At 40.1% G+C, this 24,146-nt stretch overlaps 1 protein-coding gene across 3 annotated transcripts in view; it reads right to left on the bottom strand.

Moving 5' to 3' along the window:
- Positions 1-24,146, bottom strand: part of LOC126175098 (DNA topoisomerase 2-alpha-like) — a 168,453-nt gene that overhangs the window by 89,495 nt on the left and 54,812 nt on the right. For all 3 annotated transcript variants that reach the window (XM_049921641.1, XM_049921642.1, XM_049921640.1), the window contains 3 exons: positions 23,238-23,468; positions 20,407-20,654; positions 18,143-18,374 (listed from right to left, as the gene is read on the bottom strand). In XM_049921641.1, coding sequence (XP_049777598.1) covers positions 18,143-18,374; positions 20,407-20,654; positions 23,238-23,468 — 711 coding nt within the window. The remainder of the gene's footprint in view (positions 1-18,142; positions 18,375-20,406; positions 20,655-23,237; positions 23,469-24,146) is intronic.

Genomic DNA, 24,146 nt, shown 5'->3' on the forward strand with positions numbered 1-24,146 from the left:
TTTAAATTATTTATTCTCAACATTTGATCCATCAACTAACATCTTCAACTTGTCATTAAATTGAACTAGAACATTCTTAGGACTATTATTAATCCCATCAATGTTCTGACGTACACCGTCAAAAATTAATATTATCTGAAATAAACTAAACTTAACTTTACACAACGAATTTAAAACACTACTAGGGCCAAAATCATTTAATGGAACAACATTCATCTTTATTATAATACTATTTAATAATTTTATAGGACTATTCCCTTATATTTTTACTAGAACAAGACATTTAGCATTAACATTTGCAATTGCTCTGCCTATATGATTAAGATTTATATTATTTGGATGAATTAACCATACTAATCATCTATTTACACACCTTGTACCACAAGCAACACCACATGGATTAATATCATTTATAGTATTGACATAATTAGAAATGTCATTCGACCAGGTACACTAGCAGTACGACTAGCAGCAAACATAATTGCAGGACACTTATTATTAACCTTATTAGGAAACACAGGACCGTCTATAGCAATGAACTTAATTTCACTACTAATTATTAGACAAATACTTCTATTAATCCTAGAATCAGCAGTACCTATAATGCAAACTTATGTTTTCTCAATTTTAAGAACTTTATGTTCTAGAAAAGTATATCAAACCTATGTTAACAACTCGCTCAAATCACCCATACCACTTAGTAGACTATAGACCTTGACCACTAACAGGAGCAATTGGAGCAATAGTCCTAGTATCAGGATTAGCAAAATGATTCCACCTATTTAGCATTAATTTTTTTATAATTGGATTTGGAATTACCTTATTAACTATAATTCAATGACGACGAGATGTAGTACAGGAAGGAACCTATCAAGGATTACATACAGGATGTGTATCAATTGGATTACGGTGAGGAATAATCCTATTTATTGCATCAGATGTATTATTCTTCTGAGCCTTCTTTAGAAGACTAGCACCAACAATTGAGCTAGGAATATTATGACCTCTAATAGGAATTCAACCTTTTAATCCTATACAAATTCCAATACTTAATACAGCTATTCTTTTAGTTTCAGTTTTAACCGTAACATGAGCACATCATAGTTTAATAGAATCTAACCACACTCAAGCATTACAAGGATTATTTTTTACAGTACTATTAGGATTATATTTCAGAATACTTCAAGCATATGAGGATTGAGAAGCACCTTTCACTATTGCAGACTCAGTATATGGATCAACATTTTTCGTTGCAACAGGGTTCCATGGTCTCCACGTAATTATTGGAAGAATCTTCTTAACATGATGTCTACTTCGACACTCAATAAACCAATCCTCAACAAGACACCAGTTTGGATTAGAAGCAGCAGCATGATATTGACACTTTGTAGATGTAGTATGATTATTCTTATATATTTCTATTTATTGATGAGGTAGATAATTGTTTTTCTAGTATAAATAGTACATTTGACTTCCAATCAGAAAGCTTGATATAAATTAAGAAAAACAATCTTAATCCTATCTACAAGAGTTTTTATTAGATTTATTATTCCAATAATTGTTATAATCCTTGCAACAACATTAACAAAAAAAATTAATCAATGTTCAGGAAAATAGATCACCATTCGAGTGTGGAATTGATCCACAATATTTTTTATTCTAGTCCTATTAGGCGGACTGTACCATGAATGAAATCAAGGAGCCTTACAATGAGCAGAATATAGGGTTGTAGTTAACTATAACATTTGGGGTGCATTCAAAGAGTATTGATATAATCAATCAACCTTAAATAGAATAAGAAGCGAAATATTGCAGTCAGTTTCAACCTGAAAGATTGGTAAATAATATACCCTTATTCTTATTAATTGAAGCCAAAAAGAGGCGTATTACTGTTAATAATTTATAAAAGTTCAAATTAAGGAAAAGTAAAGCCAATATGAAAGCTGCTCTCATGTGGCATAATTCACTAAATATTGATGAGGTCTACATCTACATTTATATTCCGCAAGCCACCCAATGGTGTGTGGCGGAGGGCACTTTACGTGCCACTGTCATTACCTCCCTTTCCGGTTCCAGTCACGTACGGTTCGCGGGAAGACCGACTGCCGGAAAGCCTCCGTGCGCACTTGAATCTCTCTAATTTTACATTCGTGGTCTCCTCGGGAGGTATAAGTAGGGCTAAGAGTATACGCCCTTCATTGATAAAGCTGATTTTTTTCCTAAAATAACGTTATGTAGCTTAAAAAGTCACCAAGACTTATAAAACTGTCCTTTTATGAGTCACTTGCAAAGTGATATCACAAAACAAAGGTATCTATGATTGGACAGTAAGTTCCTGTACTGTTTGGTGGTGAGAGATGATCACAAACAAGAGCCCCATTTCATACTATGTAAACAGTCCTTTACAAATTTGTACAATCCAAGCACTCTTTTTCCACAGACTGAGCATCAAATGGCAATACTCCTGCATCCTTACCTTGTGACATTCACTGAGCGGGAGTACATGTGAGGATTGCTGGCTTTGTACCCCATATTGAGATAGTAGTTCTAGTGTGTATGACTGTCCTCTGGCTGTTTTCATTTATACTGAATTATGAAGTTCTTTGCTATCATGTCGCCTGTGCCTGCTGTTAAAATCCTTGTCTTCTGCAAACAATACATGGCTGCTCTCAACAGATGACTCAGGCAGCAATGGTTTTTGCTAAACTGAGGTACACACAGCACATTCCTGACACTGTGCCTTTATTATACATGAAAAATTGGTTAAGGCACCCACAAATCAAGGAAAACATATTGAACTATGCCTTCAACAAAGAGGAAAACGTTTCCAGCAACTACTGTGATACTAGTGTATACAGTGTATTTAATTTAATTAATGTAATTAATTAATTTCATTGTAAAAATGTTGAATTCAATCTCCCAACATAACTGCACCCAATAGCAGCGAATCCCAGTCCACAGCTTATACAGCAACGTGAATGTGCTGCAAACCTTATGTAACCCACAAAGCAAGACACGCAGAGCTAGTCACTGTGGAGAAATTTTGCGGACACGTTGTATGTACCAACATAATTCCATTCAGGAATACACAGAAGTTCACAAAGGTGTTGCTCCCTAATATGAATTTTAATGTTAAGTGTTTTACATAAATTTTAAAAAAATATTGTTTGTTATTTCTTTCATCTAGTCATTTCATAGTGCATCTGTTTTAAACAACAGGAAGGTGACATGCCAATGAGACTCATAGTCATGGCATATAAACGAAGCTGTAGCCAATACATTTATGTTTCATTATGTTTATGGCGACTAAAAGCCATCTATAGTGCCAGAAAATATCCAAAGTAACAATTTAGCAGGTGACAAGAAATTTATTCTCATTGCACAACTCATTGCAGCCACAGAGAGCCCTTCTTATTTCATCCTCACACAAAAGGTAAGGACGCAGCAGAGAAGCATCAGAAAATACTTTTTAGACAACATACCTAGACTTTTTATGTAAACTATTAATATGTTCAGATTGAAGGTAGAGGCACAATTTAATTTCACCATCAGATTTACAACTACATGCAAAGGTTCATGTGACATTCATGTGCACTTTGTTTTCTTGCAGCTTCAACTTTATTAGTATGTGTGAGCAAGAGACACTACATCAATGTCAACTGAAGAAAGAATACAAATGACACTGTAAGAATGAACAGTACTATATATTTATCAGTAAATTAAGCTTTTTTAAGGTAACCTCTGTAGACAAACCGAAATATATTATAATTCTTCTCTGACGCACTTCCGTTAGGACAGAACTATGTTTTACCATTTATGTTGCTGGATAACAATTTGCAACACCATTTTAATCTGTAATTAAGTCTGTGAAACTGAAGATTTCATTAAAGTTTTGTTTTGAAGTACTGATTTTTTTTAATTACTCATTACACAAACAAAAGAATACACTAAGGCAATCGTACATAAAAAAACAATAGCAAAGTCAAGTACAGACAAAGAAGAGTGAAATGGTCACTACTGTTCTCAAAATACATGTGTTGTGAACAACAGGCTCTAGTTTGCTTCCCTTTCATTGTTTGCTTCTACAATGCTGCTACATTTAGGAAAGTACTGGTCTCCAATTGGTAAACTGAAGCACAGTCCGAAGCACCTGAACACGATTTATAAGAGCCCCATTTTTGGTCACAAGTCAGTCAGTCCATGGCCAAGTTTCAGATGAGAAATCTGTGTTAGAACAACAACAATGCTTTAACTTAACTGTGAAGTAAGTGTTACACAATTAGGCCATGTGTTAAAACAATGACAGTGTCTGCAACATACATACTGTTCTATTCTTCATGAACTATGAACTTCATGGTTAGGTTTTTACTTCCCGTAGATGTTCAATAGTAAACTATTGTAGCAGCATGTCAAGGGTTGCCTGCAAACTATTAATGAGGCTCATCAAAACTTAAACAATAGTGCACTGGCCATATTAAATGCGTATATTGGGGGGGGGGGGGGGTTGTGAAAAGTGAAAGCAAACAACTGTGAAACATAAACGTGAACCTGTCGGCTACATCATTTTTTTTTTTAAAGTAGTCAGTGTTTTACTTCCACAACCCATTTTACAGCCAGTGTAGCAATGCAGTACATTGACACTGAGGACAACAAACTAAGAAATAAAGCAGGTGAACTGTCACATATGGTACCCCAATGTGAGGACTATTGTATGTGGGGACAATAAACTAGAACTCTCAAAATTTGACTGTAAACTGTGAACTTGAGTGATTTACAGTACAGTTTTAACTGGAAGAGATGATACAGCCAATCAGTGCTGGGGTTTCATAACAAAGAATGTGCAGCAGCCAATCAGCATGCAGGAGGACAAAGCAGACAGGAGATAAACAAGATGCCTTTCAGAGAGAATTACAACTTGCCACAGCCATACAGATCCAGATGACAACCGCAACAACCACAGCAGAGCAGCAGCAGACGAGTTATTAAAAACAAGGTAATTCATTGCAAAAGCTGTTTTGTATTGATGATGATGTCTCATACTCCTTGAAGAAACGTGGGTGGATGGATGATGATGATGAAGACGACAACACTCAGTCATCTCTAGGCACGTGAAAATCCCTGACCTCGTTGGGAATCGAACCTGGCACCCCGTGCTTGGGAAGCGAGAACGCTACCACGAGACCACGAGCTGTGGACTGTTTTGTATTATGTGATACATACTGAGTGACCTAAACGAACAAGACAGTGTGATGGAACACAACAGACAACAGGAGACTGGTTCTGTAAGCAATAGAGGTTATAAATCAGACGTGAACGTAACTCTGAATGATGGCAACGAAAGTCCTATTGTAGACGACATGACTAAACTGTCATATACATTGTGTGGTGATGTGAGCGAAGTGGACAAAAACAGTACTGAAGCGGGTAAGATCGTTAAGGTTAAGGAGGAGGAATCTATTAGTGAAAATCAGCAAGGGCAAAAGTTTATTTGAAACGGAAAAGTGGAAGCGATGTCAAGGCAAATTATGAGTAGTTTGAATGTTTTGAGTAATATAGCTATGAAAGAAGACGTTAACAGGTTGGGAAATAGTATGAAAAAGGACATTAGTAGGATGGGAAATAGTATAAAGAAAGTAGTACATAACACTAATGAGAAATTAACTTTGAGTAGTAAACGTGTAGAAGAGAGTGGGAAACTTTGTGATGACAACAGTAGGAAGGTGAAGTCTTCCGAAAACAGTGTAAAGGTGAAAAAGCAGCCAGGAAATTTTGTGCTGAAGATACGGTTAACTTGAGAACCAAATCAATCAGATTAAAAAGATTCAGAAACTGAGGTAGACGCCAAGTGTGCAACAGTGGTAGAGGAAAAACTGGAAAAAATAAATGGAAATGTAGATTCAAAATTGACTGAAATGGAGAAAAAGATGGAAGAGGTACAAAACTAAAGCATAGAGAAAGTGACAATGGGTCTGATTCTGACAGTAGGTGTAATGATGATTAACGGTGACTAATCCAGTAGTGATGAGGACGAGGTATTTGAATTTATGATTCATAATGATGGCCACGTAGTAAGTAAAGAAAGAATAAAGGAGGATAATATTAGGCCTCATGAAGCATTAGAGTTTGAGAGGGGTAATGAGGAAGAGGACCATCCTGTGTGTCTGATAATCATATTGATAAGCAGGATGATAGTTTTCCAGGGAAAGGATTAATGAGGATTTGTTGTATGAAGAAGATCATATGGTAAGTAAAAAGGAAGTGTAGCACCCCGTAATAACAGCAAGGGTACAAGCGATACATGTTAAGTTGTTTACTGGCCAGTGATAGTGACTTGAACGGCATTTCACAGGCATTTTTTGGAATCTATTAAGAACACAGAGGGTATAGTAGTGATTCATGTTTCTGGAATAAAAATTATTGGTGCTACTGGTAAGCTATCAAAGAGTGTGAAACAAGAGGTACTATTAACGGTGGAAACGGCAGGACAGCTGTGGGAGTGCAATTTGTTGGCGATTCAAAATCTCAGCTTGATGTTATAATTTTGTGCAGTAGGATACTTCAGTGTAGGGATATTTTAGAAAAGTGTTCTTCAGTGTTGTTGTTGTTGGTGGTGTGTGTGTGTGTGTGTGTGTGTGTGTGTGTGTGTGTGTGTGTGTGTGTTCATAAGAGGATGGAAGAAAAAGTGGTACCATGTTTAAAGGATTTATGTGTGAAATATGGCATCCCGGCTACAGTCCCCAGTTGAAATATTGTTTCCCGGCTACGACACAAGTTGAAAATATGCTCACTATTTTTTATTTACTTAAATTTGCCATATTTCGTGACAGTACCTTTTCCGTTAGATGTTTACACGGCGATATTAGTCTTGGCTTCAGTTGTCTAATTATGATTCCACAATGCATCTTTGTCGGTTGCAGAATTGACGTGGTTCAATGTGTTCCCTCATTTTGGTGTTTCAAATACCTATTCTTCAAATGTAGTTTCTTTTTATAGTTTATACAAAAAAAAGTAACATAACTCAAAATTATTTTTGACGGCGACCTTCACATTCTTCTTCCGTTAACACACACCAAGATTTAACTGCCGAGTGAGTATAGTCAAAGACGACTCCAGTGTCAAAGATGTTTTACACAACACACAAGCTTCCACTTGTAATCAGTCTCTTTGCTGTTCTTCGATACATTTACTAATAGTAATCAATATGCTTTCACTCTCAAAAACATAAGTAAATTAACATATACTAAGGCAAATTACAATAAAAAATATTCTGACAAAAAATATAAGAAAACATTCACAATTTGGTATCGATAAATACAGTAAAAAAAAAAGAAAAAACATCCCCCATGTCCATTACATGTGAAACAAAGGGGTAAGGTAAACAAAAAATAAAAGTGTCAGCATATGTGAAGGAAAAGGTGCAGGTTACCTGAAAGCTCAATTAACATCTGAAGTAATCAGCTCATTTGTGAAATTAGTGATTTGGTGCAGCAACAGAGGCAATATGCTATTGCATTATCTTGGATAAGAGATCTTAATATTAATTGGGGTGTAACAGAAGTGAGTGTGTTCAGTGCAATCAGTATATGTGAGGTAACTGTGTGTCATGGTACAGCCTTTTCTAACATTATGGAATTCGAACTTTTAGACACAGTTTCCTGGAATAATGTGTGTGGAAAGAGTAAGCAGGATTTGTATGTATATCGCCCTTCAGGCTAGAATCTCGAGTAATTTGATGGAATACAGTGAAGTAATAGTTTGTCTAAGTGATAATTTTGTCTGATCACTAATAAGAGTTAAGTTTGCCTATAAAGATCTGTTACTGTGAAGTGTTTTTCTGTAGAATCAATTGAGCATTCAGATATGCAGAGCAGGTGTTTGTTTATTAGATAATGAAGTAATAATGAAATAATAATGAATAATGTTAAGGTCTTAGTGGTTAGGGAGCCTGTCTCTGCAGTAGGGATAATTTTTGAGAATGCACTCCACTAGCAAACGAGGTAAGAAAGGGAAGTAAAATAATGGAGCTGATACACATTATTACAAACAAATGTGGTGTAACTGTATTGATGATCTAATTGTGAACTAGGCAACATTGGGTACTGTTTATATAGTGCAATTCATGACACTGAAGCTGGGAATGAGAGAGCAATATTTACAAGTCATATAATGCTGCATTACTGGAACTATAGGTTATCAGAAAAATTCTATTTGTGATCTGCAGAATTATGAGCTTAAAGTGGTAATACTGGAATGAAGAACAATAAGTTTGCTGATTAACTCATAACTGTGATGCTAGACTGATGTGGATATTCTGACAGGTCAACTATTTGGTAACATTTTGTGATTATGTATTTAATTTTCTGGTTGAATGAGAGGAGAGAAGTGGGGCAATAATTTGGTACAACTTCCATCCCCTTAATTTTGATTTGAATAGTAATTAAGTTATGCAATGGTGACTACCCTTTTTCATAAAGTAATGATTAGTAAATCTACACTGCTGCAGATCTTGAGTGTTTGCTATTTTGCAAATGGAAAAAAAGAGACCCAAATCTTTCAAGTTTAATCAGTTTCAGAAAGAGTTATCACCTAGAGTAATGTTTCGGTAGTGTAACATGCACTTTATTTAAAAAATTTCGAAGCCACCACCTTTCATACTATAGTCCATTTTAGTGCTAATTATTGTAATGTTATAAGAACTAAGTAATGTATCTATTTATGATGTAATGACTATTATTTGCCATTAGTTTTAAACATGTCATTTCTTTAGACTTAATTAGAAGTGAAAGTAAGTGTACTAAAGTACAGTGTTTTGTTTGATTTTTTTTATTTACTGTGCAGGAGGAGAACCACCTCCAAGGGAGCTAATAGAAGTGCATTTCCTTACTAACTGCCGCTTGGACCTGTTGAAGATGTGGCCAACTTTGTGAGAAAGTGTTTAAAAGCTCATTAAAAGTGTGAAAGTGCTTGTGAAAAATATAAACATTGTGCAAGTGAAATTTTCTATCTAATGCACAGTGTAATTTAGTTTTTTGCAACCCACGAGGATTTATTTTGTTCAGCCAAGACAGGACTTGTACAAAGTGGTATGCGTTTTAAAATGTAATCTTTGTTTATCCAAAAGGACATCACTTACGATGAAGATGTATAATTTCTGTTAGAAGTTTAATTTGTGGATATTTTGTGCAGTTTTACAATAAACTGTACGTAAATATGTTGTATGAGGATTTTCATATGGCCAGTTCATATAAGTAAAAATTTGAGAAACATATGTACTGTAGTTTTGACAAGATTTGGTATGTAATAATTTTTGTGTGTGTAGATTGTTAAACCCAATTTCTGGGGTCACTTGTGGTCATTGAATTGCCCAGTTAGCTGTTTGCAACATCTATCTGGTCAATCCAATGAGAGGGTGATGTGACAAAGCTGGGATATTTTTACTTCCCCTCGTTTTGCTATCTGCCTCCTAGAATTCGTTTTTTCACTTTTAACTAATCAGCATTAAGTGTAATATGTATTTTCATAAAAGAGAAAGGCTGGCTCTGTTTTAAAGAATATAACGCCAGGTCTAATTTCGTGCTTCGTCTTATGTATGTAATTTATTTTCTAATTAATTTTGACGATGTCTAGTTAGAATATTTTGCTATAGGGTGAAATCAGTAACTGTTTCGTAACTTAAATTCTATTGTAGACACATAAACAAATATAAATTCTGTAATAATTATAAACATTTAGAGAAACAACTAACTGTATTCTCAAAGGATCTATTTGGCTCTATTCAAAAACATGTTAGCAAAGTCAGCCCTTAATTAATTCCAAAGTAATTAATAGTTTTGCCCAAAGTATTGTTTGCGTAACAATATTTGTTAATTTCATGATTTAAACAAATAATTCGGCCTAACCCTATTACTAGAAGAAACTGTTAAAAAAACGGATTTTTTCGATGTATTTAGTTAATTTAATGAGTTAACTTTCAATTGTTAGTTGACTGGGTTAAAAGAGGAGGGAAGGGACCAAACTACGAGGTCATCAGTCCCTTGTTCCGAATAAAACAATACCACAAGTGTGAGAACAAAACAAACAAGACTGACAACACAAACCGGAATGAAAGGAAAAATCAGAAGAACAACGAAGGGCAACAAACGTGTAAATGGACAAAAGGGGGACAAGAAAACCACAGAAATGGCATGAAGAGAGTAAAACAACAAAGCAGATGACCATGGCTGGCTGGCCATGAGAATAGAAAGGAGAAGCCAGCCACTATAACACATTAAAACATCCACCCTAAAAGCACTAGGGTGTGGGAAAAAGAGGGACTAAGGACATGCGTTAAAATTTAGATCAAATGATAAAAACCACCCTCATGAAAAAAACTTAAAACTAAATCAGCCAATGAGGCGTTGTCAGATAAAATTAGCAGCAATGAGCCCGGTAACCCAAGATTCCATCGCTGGGCAGTCAAAGTGGGACAGTGCACCAGAGTAAGGGCCACTGTCAACGGGGCGCCACACTGACACTGAGGCGGGTCTTCACGGCACAGGAGGTAACCGTGGGATGCCCAAGAGTGGCCAATGAGGAGCCGGCAGATGACAACTGATTCCCTGCGAAAGGCCTGCATGGAAGACTTCCATACATTCATAGTCTCCTTAATAACACGCAGTTTGTTGTGCATACTGTTATGCCATTCCGCCCCCAAAGCCGAAAAACCCTACGGCGTAAGTCAGAACGCAGGTCAGGTTCAGAGATGCCCATCTCCAGAAGCAGTTTCTACATAGCCTGTTTGGCTAGCCTGTCAGCAAGTGCATTGCTTGGGATTCCGACGTGATCTGGGGTCCAAACAAACACTACAGAACGACTGGACCGTTCCAGGGCACAGATGGACTAATGGATGGTCGCTACCGAAGGATGACGAGGGTAGCACTGGTTGATAGCTAGTAGGCTGCTCGAGGAGTCAGTACACAGGAGAAATGACTCGCCTGGGCACGAGTGGATGTGCTCAAGAGCACGAAATATGGCCACCAGCTCTCCAGTGAAAACACTGCAACCATCGGGCAAGTAGCGCCGTTCTATATGTCCTCAATTAACATACGCAAAGCCAATGTCACCATCGGCCCATCAGTGTAAATCACTTCATGGGCCCAGTACATGTCGAGAATCGAGAGGAAGTGACAGCGGAGAGTTGCAGGGTTAACTGAGTCCTTAGGGCCATGTGAAAGGTCCAGGCGAAGCCATGGCCTAGGTGTACACCATGAGGATGTATGTTAATGGACCTAAAGTATAGGTGGTAAAGGGAAGGACTATTTCAGACAGGAGGAGTCGCACGCGAACCGCAATTGTTAGCCCTGACCTGGGCCGCCGATGCGGAGGACGGGCTGCCGCGGGAGGCAAGAGTAGACGGTAATTTGGACGTGCAGGAGAACTACGAATGTGTGCAACGTAACTGGCAAGCAGTTGTACAGGACTAACGTTCAATGGAGGGACTCCGGCCTTCACCAGGACACTGGTCACTGGACTCGTTCTAAAGGAGCCTGTCGCTAGGCAAACGCCACACAGGGTGTATATGTAGAGGAGGGGGCACATTTCCCATTTAAAAATACACTTTTCCCATGTTAAGTGACAGTATACTTTTCCTCGGCACTGTAAAACTTATCAATCCTTTGAATGTTTATGATTTTATACACCGATGTAGAATTTACCGGCACTTTAGAAAACGAAACTCGGGAAAAAACATGTTTTGCAAAGATCTTTGATGTGCAGCAACATGTACACTGCATATTTTCTTGTTACGAAGGAATACATTCGAATTCCTCCAAACACTGCATACTATTTTTCGAACATTGAAATCGAGATTGTGATGTGCTTTTGTATGCCAGTCATAGCTCATGTCACGTGATCTCGCCAGCTGATGACAGCGTAGGACACATGATGAAGTCAACCAATTGCAAGATCACTCAAGTAGCGTGAACACACAAATAAGAAAAAGTTAATGGTTTAAATTAATATACTTACTGTTCCTACAAGAAAAGCAAAGTTTCCACATATAATATTGGTCTCTAAGATTAATAAACTGCAAGTGAAGCTAAGCTTCCACATATAATGTTGATCTTTTTTGCGCATGTTACACTTTAAGATACATCACACAAATGTGCCAGTAAAATTCTTAATAACGATGCAAATGTTAGGTCTTCTGGGCTCGAAATTCTTCTAAATGGTCTTCCTCAAAGAGTTGATTTTCAAATCAGAGTTAAACGCTTTGTGATTTAAGAAATTCATCACACATTCTCACACATTGTTCATCTTACGTAAAATTATATTTAATTTGAAAGTAGCGCTTTTCAAACCACCATTCGCAATATTTTGCCGCAACCTGTCAGAAACAGGTTTGTTTAAGCAGTTGCCAGAGAGCGCCAGATAACAGGCATCACCACGCTTGCGCAGGTACGATGACGCAGGTCGCCCGTATGTTCGTATGTGTAAAACATTATAAGATCTTAGATTATGTCATAAAAGAAACAATGACATCAGAGGCTACTTCAAGAACATCCGAACTTCAAGAACCATACTAAAATGCATAACTCGGCTTAAAGCGCACATCGATATGCCCAGATTCGGACGTAAATTTTCTTCGAGTATCAGTACTGTATTATCTCATGTTTGGTTCTTTATTATAGCATAATGCCATACGTGCTAGAAGATGGAAAACATGCACTTGAAATGCAGCGAAAAGTTGAAACTAGCCAATCGCGCAAAACTAAACATTTCATTTCAAGTAAATTGACTGCTTCAGTGGAAAAGATTGACAAAAGTCAAATCTCTTTAGTAAACTGACAAAAATAACTTCATTGTTCTGCAAGGTGATAAATGCTCGACTGTCAGAAAGGTGGAAATAAAATCTGAAACTAATAACATATTTTAGCCTTCTGTACTTATGCGAACGTACTTGAATTCATCCGATAGCTCCCGGCCACAGAAATCAGTTTTGTTTTCATTTAATGTGAGAGTAATAAATGAAGAAGAAACAACAAAATCACTAAACATAAACACAGGTCACATGGAAACTACCCACCTCCCCACTACAACTCAGACTGCTCTGTTCATCAGTCCCAGATCTACGATATTTCCGAACCAGCGCTATACTAGATAGTGGCACCCAGCCACACATCAGTAGCCAGAAGCGGGAGAAGGTACTACTAATACGCAAGAGCCCACCTGCAGCTGCTCAAACGAATCTAATGTAAACAGTTGTGATGTCACGCTCATTGGAGGCAATTCGTTGTTATGAAGCATTGCATAGTCTTCTAAAGCCTTTGACACACTTTGTTGTTGGCGGACACTCGTATGCGCACTGTGTTTTGTTGTTGCGTATGGCACATTTCCTTTGCAACATGTTTTATGTTCTTTTTTTCTTCTCGTTCATGTTTTGTTGCTGCAGTATTATTCTGCAGTAGCGGGATACACTTATATTTTTTGTTACAGTATTGGTTCTTAAAACTAAAAAAAAAAAATCACAAAAATTTAACTGAAAACTAAAACAATCAAAAATTCCTGGAATTCTAAAAAATGCTGGGGTTTTCAGTTTTCTCCCGGATGAAGAAAAATTACTGGGTGTTTCCCAGATCTCCCAGTTGTCTTGGGTCATACACACCTTGCCACAGTGGTGCACTGGGTATGAGTAAACGCAGTGCCGAGGGCACCACCGAACCATAAACCACACTCTCATAGTCAAGGCGGGATTGAACAAGAGCTCAGCAGCAGCAGCAGCAGCAGCAGCAGCAGCATAGAGCGATCTGCACCCCAGTTGGTGTTGCTCAGGCAGCAAAGGGCATTGAGATGCTGCCAACATTTCCGCTAAATCTGACGAAGGTGAGGAAAGCAAGTCAATCGGACATCGAAACCAGTCCTAGGAATCGATATGTCTCCACTACAGTGAGTAGATTGTCAGTAAGATAAATTTCCGGTTCCGGATGAATGGTATGACACACGACTTTGTGGCTGAAAACTGGAAGCCGTGGGCTAGAGCCCACAACTCCGCCTTGCGGATGGCTCCCTGTAGGCGCCACTCAGCAACATCAGTACTGGAGGAGCAGTAAGAAATGCAGAAGTCTTCTGCACACACAGAAGGCGAGACAGACGGCCCTACAGCTGCCACTAGACTGTTAATGGCCACTAAAAATAGACACACTCAATATGGGGCCCTGTGGGACTTCATTCTCCTATATATGGGGGGAACTAAGGGAGGCACCAACTTGGACACGTAAAGTACAAAACAACAGGAAATTCTGGATAAAAATCTGGAGCAGGCCTCAGCGACCTCAGTCGTATAATGTGCCAAGGATATGTCGTCACCAGGTCGTGTCATACGCTTTTCGTAATAAAAAAAAGACAGCAACCATGTGTTGGCGTCTGGAAAAGGCTGTGCAGATGGCTGACTTGAGGGACACAGGATTATCAGTGGTAGAGCAACCCTGATGGAAGCCACCCTGACATGGAGCCAGTAGGCCACATGACTCCAGGACCCAACCCAACCGCTGACACACCATACGTTCCAGCAGCTTACAAAGAAAGTTGGTGAGGCTGATGGGCAATTCCAATGCAGGATGACGTGATCGTGAGGCTGGGAAGGCATGAAACACTCAATGAAGCAGTTTACACCTCAGGGTCACCTGCTGCCATCGGTTTATTTCCTAAACAGACTGTATCCATGGTTTCGGAGCGTCCGGTGAGATTTATGTCCTCAGCGGATGCCAGAATCTCCACCTTATCCTCAGAAGCAAAGCTTATAGGTAGCAGTGGTGTGGGTGCCACCGCAAGTCCCTTGGTCTTGGGGTCTTCTTTTTGGATTTCTCTCGCTGCTCCTTGGGTTTTCCTGCCTGGGAGGGCTCGATTGATTCAGTCTCCGGGACTGAGGACGATCGTGAAGCCCTACGAACAGCCACCCTTGGGCACTTCAGCCACTCGCGAGAGTCATCTTTCCTACTAGCGGAAACCTGGGAAGGGAGTGACACAAGGGACCCCCTCCTAGTGACAGGTGACGAAGAAGACTTACGTTTCTCCGGCTGAAAAGTGGTGACTGGTGTCCCCAATGGTTGGGGGGGGGGGGGGGGGGGGGGGGGCAGAGCTCCCAAAGTAGGTACTCTACGCAGTTGACACATAGGAGGTGGGGCACATGGAGTATTGGGATGTGACACTGGAAGTACAGCAGGAAGACATATGACCGAACTTCCAGCACTTATAAGCGCTGCATAGGCGAAGGGATATATGGCTTTACATCACAGCGGTAGACCATCACCTTGACCTTTGCGGGCAATGTGCCACCCTTGAAGGTCAAGATGAAGGCATCGGTGGCCACCAGATTATCCCTTGGACCCCCATGGACGCGACAGACAAAATGAACACCTCATCGCTCCAAGTTGGCGTGCAGCTCATTGTCAGAATGCAAAAGAAGGTCCCTGTGCCATGTAATACCTTGGACCATATTTAAGCTCTTATGGGGTGTGATGGTAACGAGATCATCATCCAGCTTGTCACAAGCAAGTAACGCCCGCGACTGGGCAGAGGATGCCGTTTTTAACAAGACTGACCCTGACTGCATTTTGGACAAGTCCTCCACCTCCCCAAACTTGACCTCTAAATCATCTATAAAAAAACTGGCTTCATTGGAACAAAGGGGTCCCCATCAGTTCTCGTACATACAAGCTATCGGGATGAATTAGGTTCGCTGCCATCCTTAGCCTGGCGTTCCTCCCATGGCGTGGCCAGGGAGGGGAATGATTTAGAGTCCTATTTCCTTGCATTGTAGGAGACTTAGAACACTTAGAGACTGCTGAAGTTTGATCACCAGCAAGTGATGACGTGGTACGCTCCATTGCACATCATCCACACTGATGCCACCCACTCTGACCAGAGGCCCTCCCCATGGGCACCACACAGCCACAGCAAAAGCCACTTGGCAGAATGGCCATTGCGGAGAGTGCCGATGCTCCAGAATGACGGGCATCTACTCCTTGGCATACGTGGGGATTTAACGGCGCAGGCATCAGCAGAGCAATCCCTATGTTGTCAGGGGGCTACAAGCAACACAGTACATGGCAGCCCCATCACAACGGACTGGCTACCATGTTGGATATGAGGTACTAAGAAGTCCATGGTCATTGTCGGCGCAGAAAGCGACACTGCATAGTGCATCATGGTGGAAAATGCACCCAGGAAGGTGTCCTTGGCCAAGAGATGGAGAACGAGACTGACTGCAATGCGACGACAAGAAATCTGGCTACAGATCTCAAGGCACAATGCACCATGGAAGGCGCCCTTCCCCAATTGGCTTGTTCTTCAGAAAAATTTTGAAGAATGGAGGTCAAACCCTACAGGGGACCATCACAAAGGCCGAAATGTGAGAGACTCCTTATAGTCACCTCTTACAGGGATACTTCGGGCCTATTCTTTATTCTTACCCCCGGACCCACAGGGGAGGAGGGGGTGTTAATTGTAATTTCCGTAAATTAAACATTGAACAATGTGTAGTTTCAGGGCCTATTATTGTGAATATATATAAGGCCCCAATTTTTGGTCATGAGTCAGTCAGCCCACAGCCGAGTTTCCGACAAGAAATCTGTATTTCGTTAGAACAACAATGCTTCAACTTAACTGGGAAGTAAGTATTACATAATCCGTATGTTAACACAATGACAGTGTCTGCTCCATATGTACCGTTCTATTCTTCAAGAACTATGACCTTTGTGGTTAGGTTTTTACTTCTCGTAAATGTTCAATAGTGAACTATTGTAGCAGTATGTGGAGGTTTGCCTGCAAACTATTAACGAGGCTTATCGAAAGTTAAACAATAGTGCACTGCCCATATTAAATGTGTGTATGTGGGGGTTGTGAAATGCAAATGTGTACGTCAGATACATCATTCAAAGTAGTCAGAGTTTTACTTCCACAACCCATTTTTCAGTCAGTGTAGCAATTCAGAACGTCAACACCGAGGACAACAAACGAAGAAATAAAGCAGTCAAACTGTCACAAGCTGAATGTCCTGTGAATACCAATTTCATTGGACACAGAGAAAATTTAAGTTTGGGGAAAAGATGGGTGAACACTGGCTGTAGCCTCCTTTGGGGAACTGTTAAGGTATTCACCTCAAGTGATTTACAGAACTCGCAGAAAATTTGTAACTGGATGATCAGATTTGGACTTCCATACAGTTCTACCCAAATATGGCTCAAATGCTCCAAACACAGTATTAACTTGATCCATCTGAAAAAGTACGTCAAGGGGCTTCTGGTAACAGCCAATTTGGTCTACACAAAATTATTGCAGAAATGGGCCCCACAAAGTTGGGAAAATTTAAGATAAATTTGAGCAATACAATTTATCCCTAGTACATTTTTCACAGGTTAGTAGATTTTGGATGCCTTCTGTGTGACTAATATATCACAGAAAATACTTGAATATAATAGAGGGAAACATTCCACGTAGGAAAAATATATTTAAAAGGAAAGATGATGAGACTTACCAAACAAAAGCGCTGGCAGGTCGATAGACACACAAACAAACACAAACATACACACAAAATTCTAGCTCTCGCAACCAACGGTTGCCTCGTCAGGAAAGAGGGAAGGAGAGGAGGCCTTACAAATGTCTGCTTGTGTCTGTGTATATGCGGATGGATATGTGTGTGTGTGTGTGTGCGCGCGCGCGCGAGTGTATACCTGTCCTTTTTTCCCCCTAAGGTAAGTCTTTCCGCTCCCGGGATTGGAATGACTCCTTACCCTCTCCCTTAAAACCCATATCCTTTTGTCTTTCCCTCTCCTTCCCTCTTTCCTGACGAGGCAACTGTTGGTTGCGAAAGCTAGAATTTTGTGTGTGTGTTTGTGTTTGTGTGTCTATCGACCTGCCAGCGCTTTTGTTTGGTAAGTCTCATCATCTTTCTTTTTAAATATACAGAAAATACTTGGATTTACATATAACTTATTTTCAACATCTATGCTTACGATGAAGGTGAAACTTACAGTACTATAAATATGTTTATAATACGTAGTAGTAGTAGTAGTAGTAGTAGTAGTAGTAGTAAGAAAGTCATCATTTAGGAACAATAGCCACAGACTTATTTTAAAGGGAAAATATATTTCTTTGTAATATTTACCATAGGTTTTGGATCTTCACCCTCAATCATTCTCCTCAAATTCTCAATTATTTCTCTGGGATTGTAATTTGGTATCTTTGTCATCCAACCAGTTCCAATCCCATCTGCACCATTAACAAGTACCATTGGTATGATTGGTATGTACCAAACTGGTTCAATTCTTTGGTTATCATCTGTATTGTGCTTTAGGAGTGCGTCATCATGCTTATGGAAAATATATCGTGTCAATGGACTGAAACATAACATGAAAGAAGCTAGGTCAATCAAGTTTTAGAAGTAAAACATTACATAAGAACTTAAAAATGAAATAATTATTTGTACAGAGTAGCTGCATCGTTCACCAAAACACACACACACACACACACACACACACACACACACACACACACACACACACACACACACACACCACGCATTAACGTTGTGCCAGGTAATCACCACAATGAGATTGCATTTTGGCAGATGAACTATGATGGAGGTTGTGTGGGATAGGGCCAGGAAATAGAGGGAGGGAGATGTATGAAGCAGGAGGATGGGTTGTGGGCAGATAGCTAGTGGTTCCAAGGGAGGAAGCAGGTGTGTAGGACAGGCATGTGAGGGGAGAGGCGTGACAGGTGCATAGGCAAAGCAAGCAACAGCAGGGGAACTGGAGCAAATGAAGTGCAGCACACAATGAAGATGACTTGGAATTGGGAGGTGGTGTAGGACAGAGAGAGGCCACACTTATATAGATGGTGTGGGGACCATGGGTTAGCAGATATTGATGCCAGAAGGATCACAAGACAGAATGATGTGGTGCACAGATAATTCCCATGCATGTAGATCAGAAAAGCTGGTGCTGGAGGGAAGGATCCACATGGCACATAATGGGAAGCAGTCAGTCACTATATTTTAACATGCTGTGCAGAGCAGCATTTTGTGCCAGTGGGTGGTCAACTCTGCTCTTAAGTTATTCGTACTGATGGACAACTGGTTAGTGGTTATGTTCACATGAAATGCTGTGCAGAAATTGCAGCAGAGCTGGCATAAAGCATCGCTTCTTTCACAGGTTGCCATGCCTCTCACAGCATAGGGTAAGCTGTGACAACTAGAGTAGGATGTGCTGAAGGATGAATTGGACTGGTCTTGCGTCTGGGTGTTCCACAAGGATATTCCGCTGTGGCAAGGGGTAGGGAGTGGCATAGGGGTGTAACAGGATGATGAGTAGGTTGTGTGGGCAATAGAGAGAGAGAGAGAGAGAATACCATTTCAGGAGAGCTGGAAAGGATCTTGGGTAGGATTGCCCTTATTTCAGAGCATGATGGTAGATAACCAAAATCTTTGAAGAGGATTATGACTCAGATGCTCCAGCCTTAGGGAAACCTATTTGCTGACTAACTGGGGTAGAAGGGCAAGTGCCTGCCTGTGCAGGCTTTTACGAAACATAACGGGCAAGGGAATTCTCATCATTGCAGACACACTGCCCACAGGTGTCAAGATTGTACATTGTGGATGGCGTAAGAGTGTCTCTCTCTTGTGTGTGGCTGTCTGACAATGCTTCTGCTATTCAGAAATTGGCTTGAATGTCGGTCATCAAATTACTGAACTTTCATGTGAATTTCTGCACTTTATGGTTTTGTGGAAGGTTCATATAGATTACCAAATCTCATGACTTGTGATGACTTTTTTCCCTGAAAAGAACTATCCACTTTTTCCATTGCAATCAAAATGAAGCACACATTTTTTTTCAGGAGTCGAGGTGTGTACAATGAACTGTGCATACAGTTTCTCTTCAACACATTCCAGAAAAGTCTTGAATGGTTGATTTTGAGATTTTGCTCCACTGCAATTTGTGACAACAGTCGATTCAATATAACTGCATATCCACTACTTAATACTGCCATGTCAAATGCACATACATTGTTTACAGTTGAAAGGGGGTGGGAGAGGGGGGGGGGGGAGGGAGAGAGGGGGAGAGAGAGAGAGAGAGAGAGAGAGAGAGAGAGAGAGAGAGAGAGAGAGAGAGAGAGAACACTTGCACACACCAATCATCCAAAGCGAATGTCCAAAATTTGCTGAATGCAAGATTTTAAAGTTCTAAAATCTGCCCCCCCCCCCCCCCCCCACACACACACACGCCCCAATCTTCCAACAAGCTCTTATTCGTTACTGTACATCTACAAATTTTTATTAATAATGAGAAAATATGCTGATAATGCAGCAGTGATATTTAGTTGGGAACGTGCAAACATTTTCAGGGGAGACACACCGTATTTCCAACTCACCTTAACATTGTGAAGATGTATCTTGGACTAGCTGAATCCTTTCCACCATTAAGCCGAGTGCCAAACTGTCCAATTGGTTGCAGAACATTGATATTATTGCTGCCCACGAAATTCTGTGCCAAGTTTACAATTGTTGACATAAGTGACTGTTCACCATGGTGATACGCAGAATGTTCAGCCACTGAACCTGCCAATTGAGCAACTTTAACTTCTCTCTTGTCATTTCGTTTCAAGCATGTGAACAGCACCTGCAAGATTGATTTGCTACATTATTACAAATTAACATTATAATTGCAATGTAATGTTGCCATATGTAACACAAACAGGGCACCGGAGTGATATGAGCAACTTACGAACACAATAATCTGAAGGAAGTTTCTCTGTGTTTCCTCATTTAAAGAGAGAGAGAGAGAGAGAGAGAGAGAGAGAGAGAGAGAGAGAGAGAGAGAGAGAGAGAGACGTCATGGGATAGGACCTCCCAAGGTCATTGCGCCCCTCCCCCTCCTCCCGGCACCCAACACCACCACCCATTCCTATATGCAATGCTCACAATGAAATGGCAACAGAGTTAATTTCTTTTTTGTGAGAAACTATTGAATTAGAATTAGGCTGCAGGGGTAAATAATGTTCACATATTCCGTGTAAAATGAAACTTCTGGTGCTATGACCAAACATGACACACTCTTTATATCTGTGCCCATCTAACTTGTTTATTTTTTGTTTGTTGTTTTGGCTTTCTCACTGTCATTGTCCGTTTTGGTGCAATTATGTCACTGGGTATCTGGACAACTGGCTTTGACCTCTTTACACTTTAATATAAACTTACTAACTAGCACTTTCTGTCAAAGCAGTAAATAAAATATTATTAATAAATTCATTGAACACTTCATGCATTACTTTCCTTAGGACAATTTTGGCTTTGTTGAGTTTTTGTTGGTCTACAAGGATTTGGCTACGTTTGTGTCTATAGTGAAGCTCTCTTTGCTTTAGGAGCACTTTCCTAACACAGCTACAGAAACCATGGCAGGTCTTCCTTATCCGTTACAACTTTGTTTGCCACATGTGTTTAAGATGGGTTGTATAAAATTCTTCAACTTTTGTAAGTTTATGCACAACATTTTCAGCCTGAGAGATGAATCTTTGGTGTAGTCTGTTCAGGTAATCTGGAACGTTTCCTTGCTGCACTAATTAATCAGAAATATCTCCCTACCTTCCTCTACATTCCTACAGACACCCACACAGTCAGTAATTCTTCAACAGGCTTATTATCACTGATCCCCAGCTGCATATTAAGCGAGAAGAACAGTTCAGATCTAAGATGTTAACACTCACAACTCAGTCCTGTTATCAACTGTCGATGTTATTTTATTGACAAGTTTCTGATGTTATGACCAGCGTAGTTGCTTTCTGTAAAGTAATTTTGTTGCCAGTTGATCCATGAGGTTGCCTCTCAGTACGTGTGAAATAATTTTATAAAACTTTCAAGAGAAGTAGGCGCTACTACATTACAGCTTTGAGATGAATCTGTTTCATTTTTTTGCATATAGAAAACAAAAATCATTGTCTGCAATAAGTTCTAAGACCCATAAGTCTTGCGTAACACAGTAAATCATCAATAAAAAAATCTAAAAAAACTGGCTCCGAACATTTGAAAACAAATTCTGCAAAGGAGACCATTATTCTTTTCCCCCCTGAAGTCCATACTGCAATTCCACAATTCGAAATTCTGTAAGTGCACATTTCTTGCATATACACTCATCTACATCTACATTTATACTCTGCAAGCCACCCAACGGTGTGTGGCGGAGGGCACATTAGGTGCCACTGTCATTACCTCCTTTTCCTGTTCCCGTCGCGTATGGTTCGCGGGAAGAACTGTCTGAAAGGCTCCGTGCGCGCTCTAATCTCTCTAATTTTACATTCGTGATCTCCTCGGGAGGTATAAGTAGGGGGAAGCAATATATTCGATACCTCATCCAGAAACGCACCCTCTCGAAACCTGGCGAGCAAGCTACACCGCGATGCAGAGCGCCTCTCTTGCAGAGTCTGCCACTTGAGTTTAACATCTCCGTAACGCTATCACGGTTACCAAATAACCCTGTGACGAAACGCGCCGCTCTTCTTTCGATCTTCTCTATCTCCTCCGTCAACCCAATCCGGCACGGATCCCACACTGATGAGCAATACTCAAGTATAGGTCGAACGAGTGTTTTGTAAGCCACCTCCTTTGTTGATGGACTACATTTTCCAAGGACTCTCCCAATGAATCTCAACCTGGTACCCGCCTTACCAACAATTAATTTTATATGATCATTCCACTTCAAATCGTTCCGTACGCATACTCCCAGATATTTTACAGAAGTAACTGCTACCAGTGTTTGTTCCACTAACATATAATCATACAATACAGGATCCTTCTTTCTATGTATTCGCAATACATTACATTTGTCTATGTTAAGGGTCAGTTGCCATTCCCCGCACCAAGTGCCTATCCGCTGCAGATCTCCCTGCATTTCGCTACAATTTTCTAATGCTGCAACTTCTCTGTATACTACAGCATCATCCGCGAAAAGCCGCATGGAACTTCCGACACTATCTACCAGGTCACACACACACACACACACACACACACACACACACACACACACACACGTAACATAATAGCGACACTGTCACTGAAATCAGGTCGGGATTAAATAAATGAAAAACGAAAGTGTACAATACACCAAGACCTATGCAAGCCTGAAACTAAATTATCCCCCCACCCCATGTATCACACAAAATAAGACATACTATTTCTATATCTAAAAAAAAGTCTGCAAAGAACTCACCTTCCTCTGTCCAGGTTTGAACCCATCAACCAAAGATGGGATGGATCTTTCATTGTCACAATTGCTAAAGAGTACGAGTTCTTTATTGACAAAATCTGAATAATTAACAGACTGTGTATCTTTCTCATACAGATACTGTTCAGGCAGACCCATTTCCTTCCTCCTCTTTGAATCCTCCATCCACGCTGTGAGCCACTCTTTTCGTTGTTCCACACATTTCTTACTAAATGCCTGCAACAACAAAAACATAATAATATGATGAAATTATACATTAAAGCCTACAAATAAACATAAACACAAAAATAAATGTGCTGATTTTAAGATCCTGTAAAACAGAACAATGCCAAAGTTGTTCTTACAATGGTTGCTAGGTGCTCTCTTGCGTCTTATCTGTAGTGACCCAAAATGTATCTCAATTTTTTGTAAAATTAGCACCTATTCTTGTCAAAATCAGCATCTACAAGGCGTCTCACGAAAGACGCCCAGAAGGGGTACGCAGGTCATGTAGCGCACTTGCCAGCTGTTGCCGCTGCATCTCCCCGTTGTCGCAATGCGTAGTTCTCAGACACCAACACCTTGCAGGTGCCCCCTACACTGAGCGAGAGTGTACTGGTGTTTTCATTTGAGTTTTTTGTGAAGTCCGATCACTTCAAATATTGTTGCTAGATGTCATTATTGCAACTGGGCCAAGTCTGGCACTTTGCCTACCCATACGTCGCTGGGCCCGGTCCTCAGGCAGAAACACCGTGGTGCATCTTCTATACTGTGAGACTGAGTGTTCGGGTATTTTGGCTCAAATTTCCTCTTGTGTTTCCATTTGGTTGATATACACAAAGGGTCAACAAGCGTTTCTTGTGTGGAGCTGTGGAAAAACAGAATCGTGCGTGGAATGTCGGCTTGAAGTCATAT

Source organism: Schistocerca cancellata, chromosome 3 (assembly GCF_023864275.1).
Source record: "Schistocerca cancellata isolate TAMUIC-IGC-003103 chromosome 3, iqSchCanc2.1, whole genome shotgun sequence".
Lineage (NCBI taxonomy): Eukaryota > Metazoa > Arthropoda > Insecta > Orthoptera > Acrididae > Schistocerca > Schistocerca cancellata.